We start from the raw sequence: 13734 nt of genomic DNA, 5'->3' as shown, positions 1-13734 counted from the left end.
TGTCTAGGTAGAGTGCCAGGCACGCTTGGCTTTGTTCTCCATCCTCAGCAGCCCAGTGTGGCTGTGTGGTCTTGAGAAACAGAGAGAAGCAGAGACAGACAAAAGGGGGAGAGAGAGAAAAGGAGAAAGGACAGAGAGAGAGGGAGATGGAGGGATGAATGCACAGAGGAGAGGAACACGGGGGGTCATATAATGAATGGAGAACCAAAGAGGATGAGAAACAGAGACTGAGCTTTGCTCACAAAATGTCAGTCAACGGCCAGTCAGTCAGCCTCCATGTCAAATTAAACAATGAGTACAAATTAAAAAAAAAAAAAAAAAAAAAAAACCAAAAAAATGTGCATTCCAAATGAATTGTCCCTTGATTCTCCCTGTAAGGTTAAGAAGGAAAGGGTATATATAGTCCGTGTGTTCTTTGCCAATTGTGATTACTTTACCCACAAGTCATCTCTGATAAGAAAAGGCTCTTCGTAAAACTAAAGAAAAATATAAGAATGTATTATAAAAAAAGATACAACTTGAAAAAAAACAAAGGATAAGAACTGTTCTTCTTTGCGTTCGTGTTTCTCGGGCAGAGAAGCTAATTTGGCGCTTGGCAGTTCAGAGGGGTTGCGTATGTGTGTGTATGTGTATCTGTCTGTCTCCTCTGTTTCTCTCTGAAGGAGAAGACAATATGAGGTGTAGGGGACAGTAGGGGAGAGAGAGAGAGAGAGAAGGAATGGTCCGTGTCAGCCCCTCTCTCTCAGACCACCCTTCCCTCTCCTAATGCATGTTCCCCGCTACCATGCTGATGGCCTCCTGGATCTCCCGCACCATGAGGATGCGTGTGAGCATGTGCTCCAGCTGCTCGCGTGTGATTGGCTGGGTGGAGTACCAGATGGGACTGTTGGGAGCCACGACTGGCTCAGGCGTAAGGTAGAAGGTGTCGTTTCGACCCTTCACACTCTGCGGGCTGGGAGGAGAGACCGAGTGGGAGGAGAAAGAAAAGAGAAAGAGTTTACATGGAGGTAAAGTAAGAGAAGAGGGGGTAGAAGAAGAGACAGTGGGAGGAGAGGTGTGTGTGAGTTGAGAAAGACCAAGGGAAAACAGAGAAGGACGAGAAAGCAGAATTATTTTGACGCCTTAACTTTACATTTTACACCATAACACACTAAAAGAGTACATAAAATTATGTAAAGAAGCAATAACATAATTGTCTCCTGTCCTTCAGTTTCCATGTTATCAAGTTCTCAAAAAAGCTTATATATTGAAGGAGATTCAACATGGGCCAACAGACGGGGATGTAGCAATCATTCCCCACTGTGCCACCAAGGGCAACACGCCCCTCACTTACCACTTGAAGAGGTAGAAGTCATAGAGCTTGATGGGGCAACGCAGTGGGTTCTCAGGGTGCTCCGCCTGCTCTGCATACATATCGTCTGTCACTGCAACACAGGAGTCAGAGGTCACTGCATCGACACAGAGGAAGCGCTGAGGAGTAGCTGCCTGTCAGGCCGTCTCTGCTGGCATGTGTGAGACAGGTTTATAAGCACGTGCGAGAGATGGGTATGAGTGACAGCTATGAGTCAGTCAGTCTGACTACTGCAAGTGACTACCATTTGACTGACTGCCGTGTAATGTGAATGACTGATGCCTTTCTGCAGATGTGTTTCTGTGTGCATAGGTCAGCCTGCACATTAGCCGTTACATTTTTACCTTTTTGCCCCACGTGCTGCAGTCCTACACCCTTCAGGTATCGGATGCTAGTGCTCTTGTCCTTGGGGTTTGACGGGTTCTTCTTAGTGTGTCGCAGCATCTTGGAGAAGGCAACCTTCATGTGTTGCTCTACCGTCTTCAGCTGGAAGTACCTGCAGGGCCAAACAGCATTACCACATGCAAGTTCCAGCTGACGTCACAGGTCAGCTCTGTCACTTTGCTACAATAAAAGACATTAGCAAAGAACGACAGTACGGAGAGGGGACAGAGGAAAGAAACTGCAAGTCATGAACTGTAAGTCAAGCTTGTTAATTTATTTTACATGATAATGCTGACTGGCTAGAAAAGAGTTTTCTGATAGCTACTTAGATAATTTAAATAATCCAGAATCAGTTGTGTCTGATAGTGTCAGTTGCAGTTTTCGAAAAAATTTTAGATAAAAGACGCAATATAAGAAAGCACAGTGAAACACAGAACACAAGTAAAGAGATAATGACTGTTAATGTTAAAGTTAAAGTTAATGTTTAATGTTAATGTTAAAGTTAATGACTGGTCACAACAAGAAGCTGTCATTTAACTATGGTAATCAACCATTATCAGTCCCTCATCAACTCTGAGATGCTGTTTATAATTTTCAACCTGACAAAGACCTCCTGTTTTTCATGTAATACACACTTAAATGATGAACAACAGCCTATTGAAAAACTATTGGATCAGTAACCCAAGTAAAAAAATCAAATCCACGTCGCGCGTACTGTATTCAGCTCTGTATTATGGCTCCTCAAGTGACGCATTACCGTCTGACTGCAGGTATGTGGGCGTGTACAGTGTGACAGACTCACTTGGTATTGAAGAACATGAGGGTGGTGAGCAGGGTGGCAGGAGAGTGGGCTCCCAGCTGTTTACACTCCCACAGCATCTCCTCTGTCACATGACTGGGGATGACATAGCCTGTGGACAAAGGGGGATAGAAATTACTTTCACAGTCAGGTTAAAGGGTTAACAATCATTCCCCCGCCCTGCCAAAGCTGCTGTGACCAATTTGATGTGGGCACTTCCTGCCCTTGTGAAATTGATCCTGGATCAGAATCAAAATGTTCCACCAAATTATCGGGGTTGGGCAAGCTGATCTGTTATCGAGGGCAGGATGTACCCAGAGCCTGAGTCCAGAAGCAGCTAAGATGATGGGGTACAATACAAAGTGTGCAGAGTCTGAAATAGCCTTCTATTTCTGACCTCACTCAGATAAAAGCATTAGGCCTGTAACTGTGGTGGTTTTGCTCTGCAAAACCAGCTCAGCTCACTTAGTAAATGACTTAAGATTATATGCCAATTTCCTGTATTCAAATGGTATTTTCAGCATTCAGTGTAATGATGTTTGTAACGAGGTATTCAAATACACGTGCCCATCCTTATAGCGTAGCTGTTTACAAGTCACACGGTGACGGCAGGAGTGGTGTAAAAAGCATAACTGGCTATGATAGAGTGCAACTTTCTTAAAAACCCATTTATGTGAATGCCCTATGCGCACGCTACTGAGTGTAGGAGTATGTGTATTTGTGTCTGCGCTTGTCTGTGTGGGTGCGAGCGCACACGTCCTTACCGAGCGGATGCACACTGGGCTTCCAGGCATCCAGCACCCGGTGCAGCCACTGGGAGAAGCGTGTGTAATAGGGGTCTGAGAAGATGTCATCCACCCGGCCGTTCTCAAAAAGATACTGCAGCAGAGAGAGACACGTGGGCAGAGAGAGAGCAGGGAGGGGGGCGGTACAGAAAGAGGACAAGCGGAGCAGACAGTAGGAGGGTGGAGGAGACCGGGAGAGTTGGGAGGAGGATGAAAGAGAGGAGGAGAGGGAAGGAAGGAAGACACACAGCCAGCCATATTAGACAATGACCTCTTACTAATTTTGTTGACCGATGTCACTACACGCTAGGCGTTGTCCAGTTCATCACGCTAAATCTGTAGTGGTTCCAAAGATACCAACAATGGATGAATAATGCAGACATGTGCATGTATTCTCTATCTTGCTGTAGATACATGGCTTATTTGCATAATGTATCAAACATATTTCTTGAGACATTAATACTAGTACCACAGTAACAGCAAACTAGCTAGGTAGCTGGCTAGCACAAAACATTAGCTACATAACTGTGTCAGAAACATAGTAACATTAGCTAGCTAGCCTGCTGCAGTTTAATTTCTGTTCTACGTCAGGTCATTTATGATTTTTACTATAAGCTCTGTACATGAGCAAAGCTTCCACTCACCCAGAAGTGGAGGAGCAAGAGCTTTGACTGCTGAATGACTCAGGTGCCTGTGTGTATGTGTGTGTGTGTGTGTGTGTGTGTGTGTTAGAGATACTGACCTTCTGTATACAGAGGAAGATGTAGTAGAGCACGTCTGCCTCAAACGGTTCTCCCTCCAGCCCTCGAGCCTCCTGGGTCATCATAGACAGGCCGATGTTCAGCTCTGCCACGGCACATGACACCAGGTCCTCCTGGAAGCGCAGGGGCTGTCGTCCTGTACACACACACACACACACAGAATTGCTTTAATGTCCCCTCTTTTAAATCAATTTGATTCTTTTTTAACTGTGAATGGTAACCCAGGGTGGAATTGCAAAATGCCAGTCTTTGTATTTATGTCCAGCAACAGCGTGAAACCCCTTTCACATCAAACACTGATAACGGGCCAATCTGTGAAATTCTGGCCATTCCAGCTGTGTAAACAGGGTTACAGTGTGTTTATGAATGTAATATCTGTAGGATTTTAAATATATTGTTTCACAGTGAGGACATACCCTTGGGTTACTCAAGGACCAATGCTAATCCATGTTCATGAGCTTTCTGAACCGTGGGTGGAAGTGCAGTGTTCCAATACCAGAGCATGTGCCAGAGTGTGGCCCAGCATGTGTGAACTTACGGCCAATGGGTGCCAGCTTGGTCTGGGCATCCTTCTCCAGCTCAGCGTTCTTGGTCTGTGCCCAGAGACGCCATACCTCCAGTCCCTCTTCGGGCTTCAGGGTGTTGGGAAGCAGCAGGGTAGGAGGGGCCTGTGGTTGGGGCTCTACCTCTGCCACCTGCACAGTCTGACCCTGGATAAGAAGGGGGATAAAGGCAGGATACTGACTAATCATCCTCAGTCAGAGGGACTAATTTCAAACTGTTACTCATAACAAAGCTCTAATCTGCCAGTCAAGTACAATAAGAGCACCATGCAGGAAAACATACACCTTAATCACACACTGAGCTTTCACAGACCTGATTAGTTCATATTCCCATACACAACAGGTAATCTGGCCTCAACCACTGCAACTACAAATCCTGCCACCTGTCACCAAGAGCCCAGTCTCGACTGACCATACGCCAACCTTCTGTACCCTTTTGACCCTCGCTACCAACCCAGTGACCTTAGTGCCTCCGCCAGTCCCACCCAGCCCACCCCAAATCCCCTCCCTCTGACCTGCAGCTGCTGCTGCTCCTGTCCGGTACCTCCCTGGGCATGGACCACCTGCTGCTGCTGGGGGTCCCAGATGTGGACGGACTGCGTGGCGTTGGGGTACGCCCCGGTCACCGCCTGCACAGCCACAGGGATGTGGATGTTCCCGTTCATGAACTGCGCCGGGAACAGCGTGTTGGCCAGAGTCTGCACCACCTCCTCCTGGGTGGCGGCCGAGACGGGAGTGGCGGCGGCGGTGGACGCCACCACGGTGGAGGGGGCGGTGGACGCGGCGGCCGCGGAGCTCACGGCGATCTTGCCTGCCACCACCATCTTGTCCTTGTCGTCGGTGGGCGAGCCGGCCACGTGCACAGCGCCATAGGCTTCCTGCGGGATGGCGATGTGGGTGATGTTCTGCTGCTGCAGGTCGCCACGCGTCTGCGCCGAGTACACCGGGATGGTCCAGGTCTCGCCCGTGGGGCTGGTGATGGTGCCCGTGGCGCTGTACAGGTGTGTGCTGTCCACCGTGAGCAGGTCCGGCCTCAGCGACAGGTAGCTCTGCTGCTGCCCCTGTGGGATGGCCAGCACAGTTGCCAGCTGCTGCCCCGGGATGGCGTAGGACACTGTGATGGGCATGTCCACCTTGCGCTTCTTCGCGGGCTGCAGGACCCCGCTTGTGGCCGCTGCTCTTCTCTCCCCTTCCCGCGGCGAGCCCTGCTGCTGCTGCTGGGGTGACAGCGCCCCCACTGTCTGGATTTGGATCTGCTGGCCCCCAGCTACTGCTGCCACCAGCTGGGCCTGGATCTGAGGTGTGGGGGGTAAAACATGACGATAACTTAGGAGATGTTCAGTTTTCCCTTTTAATTTCAGGCTGCTGTATGTGCGTATGTACGGACCTGCTGGTGCTGCTGCAGCTGCTCCTCAGAGATCTCCCCATGCTGCACCAGCTGGGCGGCAGCGGCCACTGCCTGGAGCTGAGAGCCGGACAGCTGCTGCTGCTGCTGCTGCTGAGAAGGGCTGGGAACCTGCAGAACCTGGCCAACTGTCTGAGCCTGCTGCTGACCCTGGATCTGCACCTGTGGGGACAAAGAGGATCATAACCTGTCTGGTGGTGCCTGAGAGACATGATTTAACTTGAAAGTCCAAACTTCACTCCACATTTGGCAAATTCCTGAAGTGTGGGGAGGCTGTTATGCTTGTAATTCAGGGCAGCAGTGTAGCATAGCTGTAAGGAGGAGGAAAGGTTGCCAGTTCCATTCCTGGCTGGGACACTGCTGTTGTACCCTTGGGCAAGGTACTTAACCCAGAATTGCCTGAGTAAATATCTAGCTGTATAAATGGGTAACAAACTGTAACTGATGTAAGTCACTCTGGATAAGAGTATCTGATAAAATGCCAGTAATGTAATGTAAATGTAATAATGTAATTCAACAAAGTTCAACAGATTCAGAACACTTGCTGTCCATACGTTTTGAAAGTACAATCAAAATCAAGTACTAGTAGCTGCAAGAGGGCAGGTGAAGAGATGCAGCCGGGTGTGGAGGACAAACCTGCACTTGAATCTGCTGCTCGGATGCTTGGTGTACCGCTGCTGTCAGCTGGGGAGACAGTTGAGCCGATGTCACCTGCTGCTGTTGCTGCTGTTGTTGCTGCTGCTGCTGTTGTTGCTGTTGCTGCTGCTGCTGTGGTGACTGCTGGACCTGCACTTGCACCTGTGTAGGCAACACAAAGTGGGGGGTCATTAAGAGGTTCCTGTAATGTTCCTTCCAAATAAACATGTTTTACAGGGTCTAAAATACATATAAAATATCCCTTTCGAGTGGTGTCAGTGGTGTCTTTTGGATCTCCCCAGGCGTGGACACACAACTTTTTCCCTTTCTGCATGATTGTCCAGCTAATGTAATTTTGTCTTGCAGCTTGGGGTTTTTATCCAACCAGGACAGGCTATTATAAATGACATGTAGCACAACTTTGGTTTCAGAAATAGAATGGAACGCTATTTGAGGCTACATGCTGTTGCTTAAAACTTGGAACTTATCATTGTATATATTAATAATTGGTGTTTGTTTTTTTCTGTGATCTTGTGCAGTACTTGTTCAGCTAAACTTTACAATGCAAAATGATGGTGGTTTTATTTTCCATTTAAATGAAGTATCCCTTTCCAAGAGTGGATGGAAATAAATCCCCATTTATGATTAAGTCTTTGCTACTGTATATTATCTGTGGATTTCCCCATTTGTAGTGGTCTCTAGAACATAAATGGTAAGGGTCAACTGTATACTACAGTTCCAATAACTCAGGGCAATATCATACTGATAACTGTATTAAACAGACAGTTACATTTCAAAACTGGTATATGTATCTGAAAGTAATTCCCCTCAAGATATTTCAGAAAAATACTGACAGCTAATTTCCCAACAGACAAAAACCAAAGATAACCATGTGGCTAACAGCCTACAAATTACATATGTATTAGGTTAGCTACTGACTAAATCTTCAATATAAGGTTGGCTGACCACAGCATTTTCTAAATGGTACTGGTTATCATTAGCAATCACATGCTAGCACACAATCAAAAACACTAAAAATATCAATAGACTAGCCCCTTACTGACACATGGTTTCAGCAGTATGCAAGGCAGATATGCTGGGGGGGATTCCTGTATTTGAAATTATGAAAAAAATCAAGGCTATCTAAACATGTGGTCAGCAGAAATATGTTTCTCATCCCTTTTCTCATAGGGCTTAGGTCATTTCTGTCACACTTACGAGAAAAAGCCCATCTTTTGAACACATGTGAAAGGACCTTATAACTAGAGCCTCTCTCTTTCTCTCTCTCTCTCTTACCGGACAGGCCAGCTCCAGCAGGGACCCTGCCACCTCCGTGCTGTCGGTGTAGATGCAGTTTGTCCCCTGCTGGTACACCATGGTTGTGGAGCCCTGCTGGAACTCCTGCAGCGCCTCAGGGCCCTTGTTAGCCAGTGACTCCAGGAACTCCTTCATGCGGTGCTGTGGCACGCTGCGCGCTTTCAGACGCACATACTCTTCAAACGAGACAGTGTTCTCCAGAGAGTTGTTCATGGCAGTCCTCGCCTCCCACTTGGGGGATCTGGAGAGGGAGAGGAGGAGGTGGCGGCAGGGAGAGAGAAGGAAGAGGAGGTGGTGAGCTTTATCTTATGACAATCACAAACCTCAGTTATTCCACAATGTGTTCTTGCTTGAACTTCGACAACAATTTAAACGACGCAGGACTAAAAATGCAACTGTGACAGGGTTCATTTAGCAATCAGCCCACTGGGAATGAGTATGAATGTTTTTGAACGGCTTGCATGAGATTACATGGCACACATGTTTGGGTTTGGGTTTTTCATTATAGACTGCAGTCTTTGTCTGAACTGGAGATGCACTGGGTTGGTAGAGGGTGCGAAGACATGCTGGACCAGGCCCACTACCATGAGGAGTTCAAGAGAAACCAACACCTACTACAGTCCATTGCATCTGAGGCCAAAAGGAAGAACGTCTGTGTTAATGAACCAGGAGGGACTGAACTTTTAATCTTTTCAAGAATCATAACCTGAGAGAGGACAGTGAACATGCTGAATAGGAGCAATTAAAGAAAATAAATGCCACACACATGACAATGAAAGGAAGAAAACTGGTATTAAACTTACTCTTCACCGTAAAAACGGCAACGGCTGTCAGTAATTAATGATTTAAAGCATGCTCGGAAGAAAGGCAAATGCGACAGGAATAGTGAAATAGAGGCCATGTCGGCATCGCAACTGACATTATTTATGACCGCAACTTCTTGAGAGACCGAATAGGACGACGTCTTGCATAATCCAACGGAATAAACTAATTTGTAATAATTCATTTTAACACTGATTTTATTATATGTGCACTGGAGTAGGCCCGTTTACTTCCCCTTTATTTCAGATGTAAACCATTGCAGGTTAGTTCATCTGGCTAAAAATATCGGTACATAAAAATATTCCCCAAAAATATGCGTAAATCACACATACAAATTATTCTGCAAATTATTAAAAATAATGTCGACATATTGAAGCTGCACAATATCTTCTTCATAACGTTAAAGGGATTGAATTTCTCAACATGGTTGTTCTTGTGCTTGCCGATCTGCCCCTGTGTGCATCTTCCCAAGCTACCTTAAATATCAGTAAAAACGAAATGTTCCGCCAAAGCCACGCGTTCAAAAATAACACCACGAAACCCTAAGTCATTTCAGCAAAATGTTGTGTATAGTATGTTGTATAGTAATGCGCGTCCGATATTACCTTTACAAATAACGGGGATAGCTGCGCAGTTGACGTGTTTGCTTATCGTCGTCTTTGGAAAAAATGCTGTTCCTCCAGATGTCAACAATGTAGTTAGCTAGTTAGCTAGCTAGCTATACAACAATGAAATCACATAACTAGCGAGGTAAAACAAAAACTGTCTCCAGGATTGTTGCCCTCTCGAGTTAAAATAATAAATGTAATCGGCAGTTAAGGTCTAATCGCAAAAAGGGGAAGGACGAGGGGAATTTTGCAAACAAAAGAATCGCCCGTAGAACGGACAGAGCTTGGCCTACTCTTACAAAGCAAATCCCCGGGCTGTCCTGTCTTTGTACAGCCGTTCCGAAAAGACTAAAGATCGGATCGCAGCGCCCCCTTTTTCGCGCTTGACCAAAACACGCATTCCCGCGTCCATGCCCGTGGACTATGAAGGGGGGCAACATACTCCTCGACGGGAACGAGCGATGCGCATTCTTGTTTTTTTTAAAAAAAATAAAACAAGCTAGTTAACTGGATACGGTTCTAATTTGAATCTAACTAGCTAGCGTGTCAGTCTGACAGGTAAAAAAAAATGTTTGTCTCTGTTAACCTAGGTTGGCTTCTTTCAATAAATAATTAACGTCTGACCACCAAGTCAAAATGCATGCTAAAAGTAATACACTAGTTAATATTTACACCGCCACTGAGCAAAACCAAACCGAACAAAAATGAGCATTAGCTAAATGGCACTAGCTACCTATAGTAGTCAACTATGTAACGTTAACGTTAGCTAAGTTTGGTAATGGTAGCTGACCTATTGAAAGAATGTTATTTTTTTAAAACGCATAAGTACTGTGAAGCTCTGAAACAATAACTACCCAGCAAACAGTATTTACGTGTGTATTTCTACATGTAAATCACTCCTGTCTGGCAGAAAAAAATGGTTTGCCCATGTTTACATGAGGGATATTAATATATCAGGTTACTGAATTTTCCAAGACATGTGATGGCAGTAGTTTACACAAAGACAAATTTCGCAAAGCATCTACTTAGCCTGAGTATTGTGATCCGTGCAGCTGACATATTGCTTTCCACAGGCTAGATGTATACACACTCAAACACATAACAAGTGCTCAACACTATTAAACACTTATAACGCATTTGAAAGTAAGGAACTAAATAATAACCTGTTATAGCACACTCTTCCGGTATATCATGATTTTGTTAAAAAAAAAAAAAAGGTGGTTAGTCTAACATCTGTTAAACCAAAGTGGTTAAAACATAACCATACTGAAGCTATTGCTTATCTTACGGATAAACTGGCGTCAAAGGGAATTAGTGATTTTTGGCATCCTTATGTTTATGCAACAAAAAAATGTTTTCAGAAAGTGTCCGACTGAATTTACATGGACCGAGTTTCACCATGCACTGCAGGTATATCCTCTCTGAAGTCTCCACCTTCCAAATACTTAACATGAAAGCAGTTGAAACAGGCAGTGCATGGCTTGCCAATGCTTTTTGTCAAGCAGCGAGGGTTCACCGCTCGTGTCTAGGCAATGGGGCAGCAATAAAGGAGCGGCGTCTCTCAAGTCTCTTTAGCTCCACCAAACAATGAACGTGACACAGGGCGCGCGTGTCACGCCGTGTTGCATGCGCGTTGACAGCAGCCTTTCGCCATGGCGACAAAAGGATGAACAGCTCTTCTTCGTAAGCATGCTATAATATATACTGGGAGGGGAGTGGCGGCATTTGTGTTACTACAAACTTACACGTAAAGACTGCATCACTTCTTTGAATATCAGCGTAGGAACTGACTGGTTAGCAACGAAAAATTGAATTAAACACTATATTAATGCAGCATCCAAATTTAGATATCGATAACCAGTCCACTTATTGGAGATCAGCTTGGTTCGCGTTCATTACTGGATTGCCAACGCCAATAATCATCCAGTTAGATCTATTTGACTACAGGTAATACAACGTGACCTATACTGAACACTGAATATCCGCGAGGAAACAAAAGATAGAATGTCTACAAATGTATATATGGGCAATGGCATCAACACCGTGCGAACGAGGTGGACAACTAGCACACCTGCTACAATAGCTAGCTAGCTACAATGCGACAAAGCTACAATCCATGAAATCTATGTGCTTCTGAAACCAAGGCAAAAGGGGCACAACCTTTACACTAACACCACTGAACTCAGCAAATGTCCAGCCATGCCCCCCCACTCCACAATACTGTACTGATGGGTGGGGGTGGCAGCGAGGTGTGCACACGCGCCAGGTCCTCAGTCGTGTCCGTGGTTTTGCTCCTGCTCGTGCCCGTGATCCCCCTCCCTATCTATGTTGCGCGCTGCTGGCCGCATACAACAACAGAGAGCTCGTTAGTTCTATAATAAGTCAGACTCAGCCACGTCACCCATTAGACCCGCATCATAGAGAGTACAAAATATGCATGAATATACAGAGTTTTCTGTTTGTGCACATGGTCAAACACTGAAGCCCGTGTTCCTTCAGGTTCCCAGCAAGCTCTTACCCTCTCCGCCTCGGCCAGGCCGCTCCACTCCACTCTTTCTCTGTTTAGTGCCGCGATCCAACCACGCGAACGCAGTTCTCTTGGTGTATAAAGGAAAAACCCTTTATCTGTGTATTATTTCACTACGCCTGCGAAAGTCGTTCTCTTGTATTTTAATGTAATACTATTTTTCCTCTTTCTTCTACTTACACCTCACTAAGCGCCATCTTACAGTCAACCCTTCTCAACCAATCCGGTGGCGTTGGACTACGCTTACCAACTCTCGCGAGGCTGTCACAGCCAAGCAACGCGAGATGTGTGGTAGGTCCAAACAGCACCTTAAAGGAGACTCGTGGAGTGATTACACACCCATGATCTGGGAATAAACGTCAGTAATGAATTACACCACCGTTATCTACCACATATATCAACGCAACGGACACTAGCGAGCTCCGTTTAAATCGAGTGCAGACATCATGACAACGGGCAAAGACCTTAGGCTAACACTGACTGAGAACTGTGGAATTTAGTCGTAAATGTTAGGTGCTTCGCAGCAATGTTTGTATCGCAATGGTTGCTTATTTTCAAGGGTGAAGTTATTGCTATCCACTTTATTTAGGTAAGCTTTAGACACCAGGTGTATATACTGTAGGTGTGTAGTCAGCTGAATGTCTTAGAGAGATGCATGACTCCTGCTTTATAGTTTACATGGAAGAGCAGTCGTTTTTTGCAGTGCTTCTAGTGTTCTGCTTACTACACTACACTTCAGACTTACTAATAATATCCTAAAGCTCTAAAATTCCACAGTGCTTTATAAGCGTTGACTTTTACAATTCTACAGTGGCCTCTCTGTTTGAACAGATTTCTTCAAATAAAAAATAAATACAACGGGAGCAAGAGGAGCTTCCAAGTATTGTGGAAATTTGCTTCTCAGCAATTGTAATGACTTGATTGCACATGGAAACCCGATAAATACCTAACTGGTGGCATAATTGAATTGCTCTCTGTTGTTTGGAAAAGCTACTAAACGTCAAACATTTGTGAATGAAGTGTGAAACAGGGAAAGTGTCTCTGTGCCTTTAATAGGGTTGCATCTGTACCAGTCTGCCTTAAAGAGCCAGGCATGTGCTAGTGAGGGCCTCCCCCTGCTCTCCCCGCAACAAACTGGCTTGCTGCTCTCTTAAGGTGGACCTGATGAGATGTGCTGAAGTCACTTCTGGAACTGTTCAGCACTTGCACAACAATACTTATCATGGCTATGCAGGGGTTAATTCCCACGCTCACTCCTTAACCCCACACTGTCCCTGAGTTTGTCATGGCACAGTGTACCGGCCAGGAAATGCAGTTTACATGTACCACTTCCATCATTTACTCTCCATTTACCATATACCAACAAAGTGAAAAGGCAGGAAGTTTGTACTAAAAATATTTCTGGTAACCTCACTGGAATCTTGGGAGGTAGTCATAATGGGTTTTGTAAGGCACTAGCCCCATAATCAAAAGGGTGCAATTTCAGAACTTCAGTAGTTCTTTAAGGCAAGGCCCATGACATGAGTTTCTCCAGTTTCTATATACATTTGCACAGAGAACCCAGTTAAGGCAAAAAATCCTGTAAAAACAAATGAGTGAATAAGTCAGAAAGTAATGCAATAAATGTAGGCCTGCTGCTTATGCATGTGGCTACACTGGAGCTTTATAACTGCATTTTAATTATTTGGTGACTTGAAAAAAATTGTCAGTTTACCCAGCTGGATATTTACAGGAGCAATCAACAGGAGTTGATACTTTTCTCAAGGGTAGAATAGT

The 13734-nt window shown here is 45.4% G+C and overlaps 1 protein-coding gene across 2 annotated transcripts; it reads right to left on the bottom strand.

Annotated features, from left to right (window-relative positions):
• Positions 1-111: 111 nt before the first annotated feature.
• Positions 112-12176, bottom strand: LOC118780702 (glutamine-rich protein 1-like). 2 transcript variants are annotated; one of them, XM_036533346.1, is made up of 12 exons: positions 11950-12176; positions 7981-8242; positions 6685-6846; positions 6031-6210; positions 5159-5938; positions 4619-4790; positions 4062-4216; positions 3299-3413; positions 2538-2646; positions 1696-1847; positions 1334-1424; positions 112-952 (listed from the first exon to the last, which is right to left on the bottom strand). In XM_036533346.1, the coding sequence occupies exons 2-12, from the start codon at positions 8212-8214 to the stop codon at positions 763-765; spliced, it is 2340 nt and encodes a 779-aa protein (XP_036389239.1). In that variant the 5' UTR covers positions 8215-8242; positions 11950-12176; the 3' UTR covers positions 112-762. The 2 variants fall into 2 exon arrangements, with proteins under 2 accessions (XP_036389239.1, XP_036389240.1); XM_036533347.1 differs by having other exon boundaries at positions 4619-4784.
• Between the last annotated feature and the right edge of the window lie 1558 nt (positions 12177-13734).

Source organism: Megalops cyprinoides, chromosome 7, assembly GCF_013368585.1.
Source record: "Megalops cyprinoides isolate fMegCyp1 chromosome 7, fMegCyp1.pri, whole genome shotgun sequence".
NCBI lineage: Eukaryota > Metazoa > Chordata > Actinopteri > Elopiformes > Megalopidae > Megalops > Megalops cyprinoides.
This window is presented reverse-complemented; position numbering and strand designations above follow the sequence as displayed.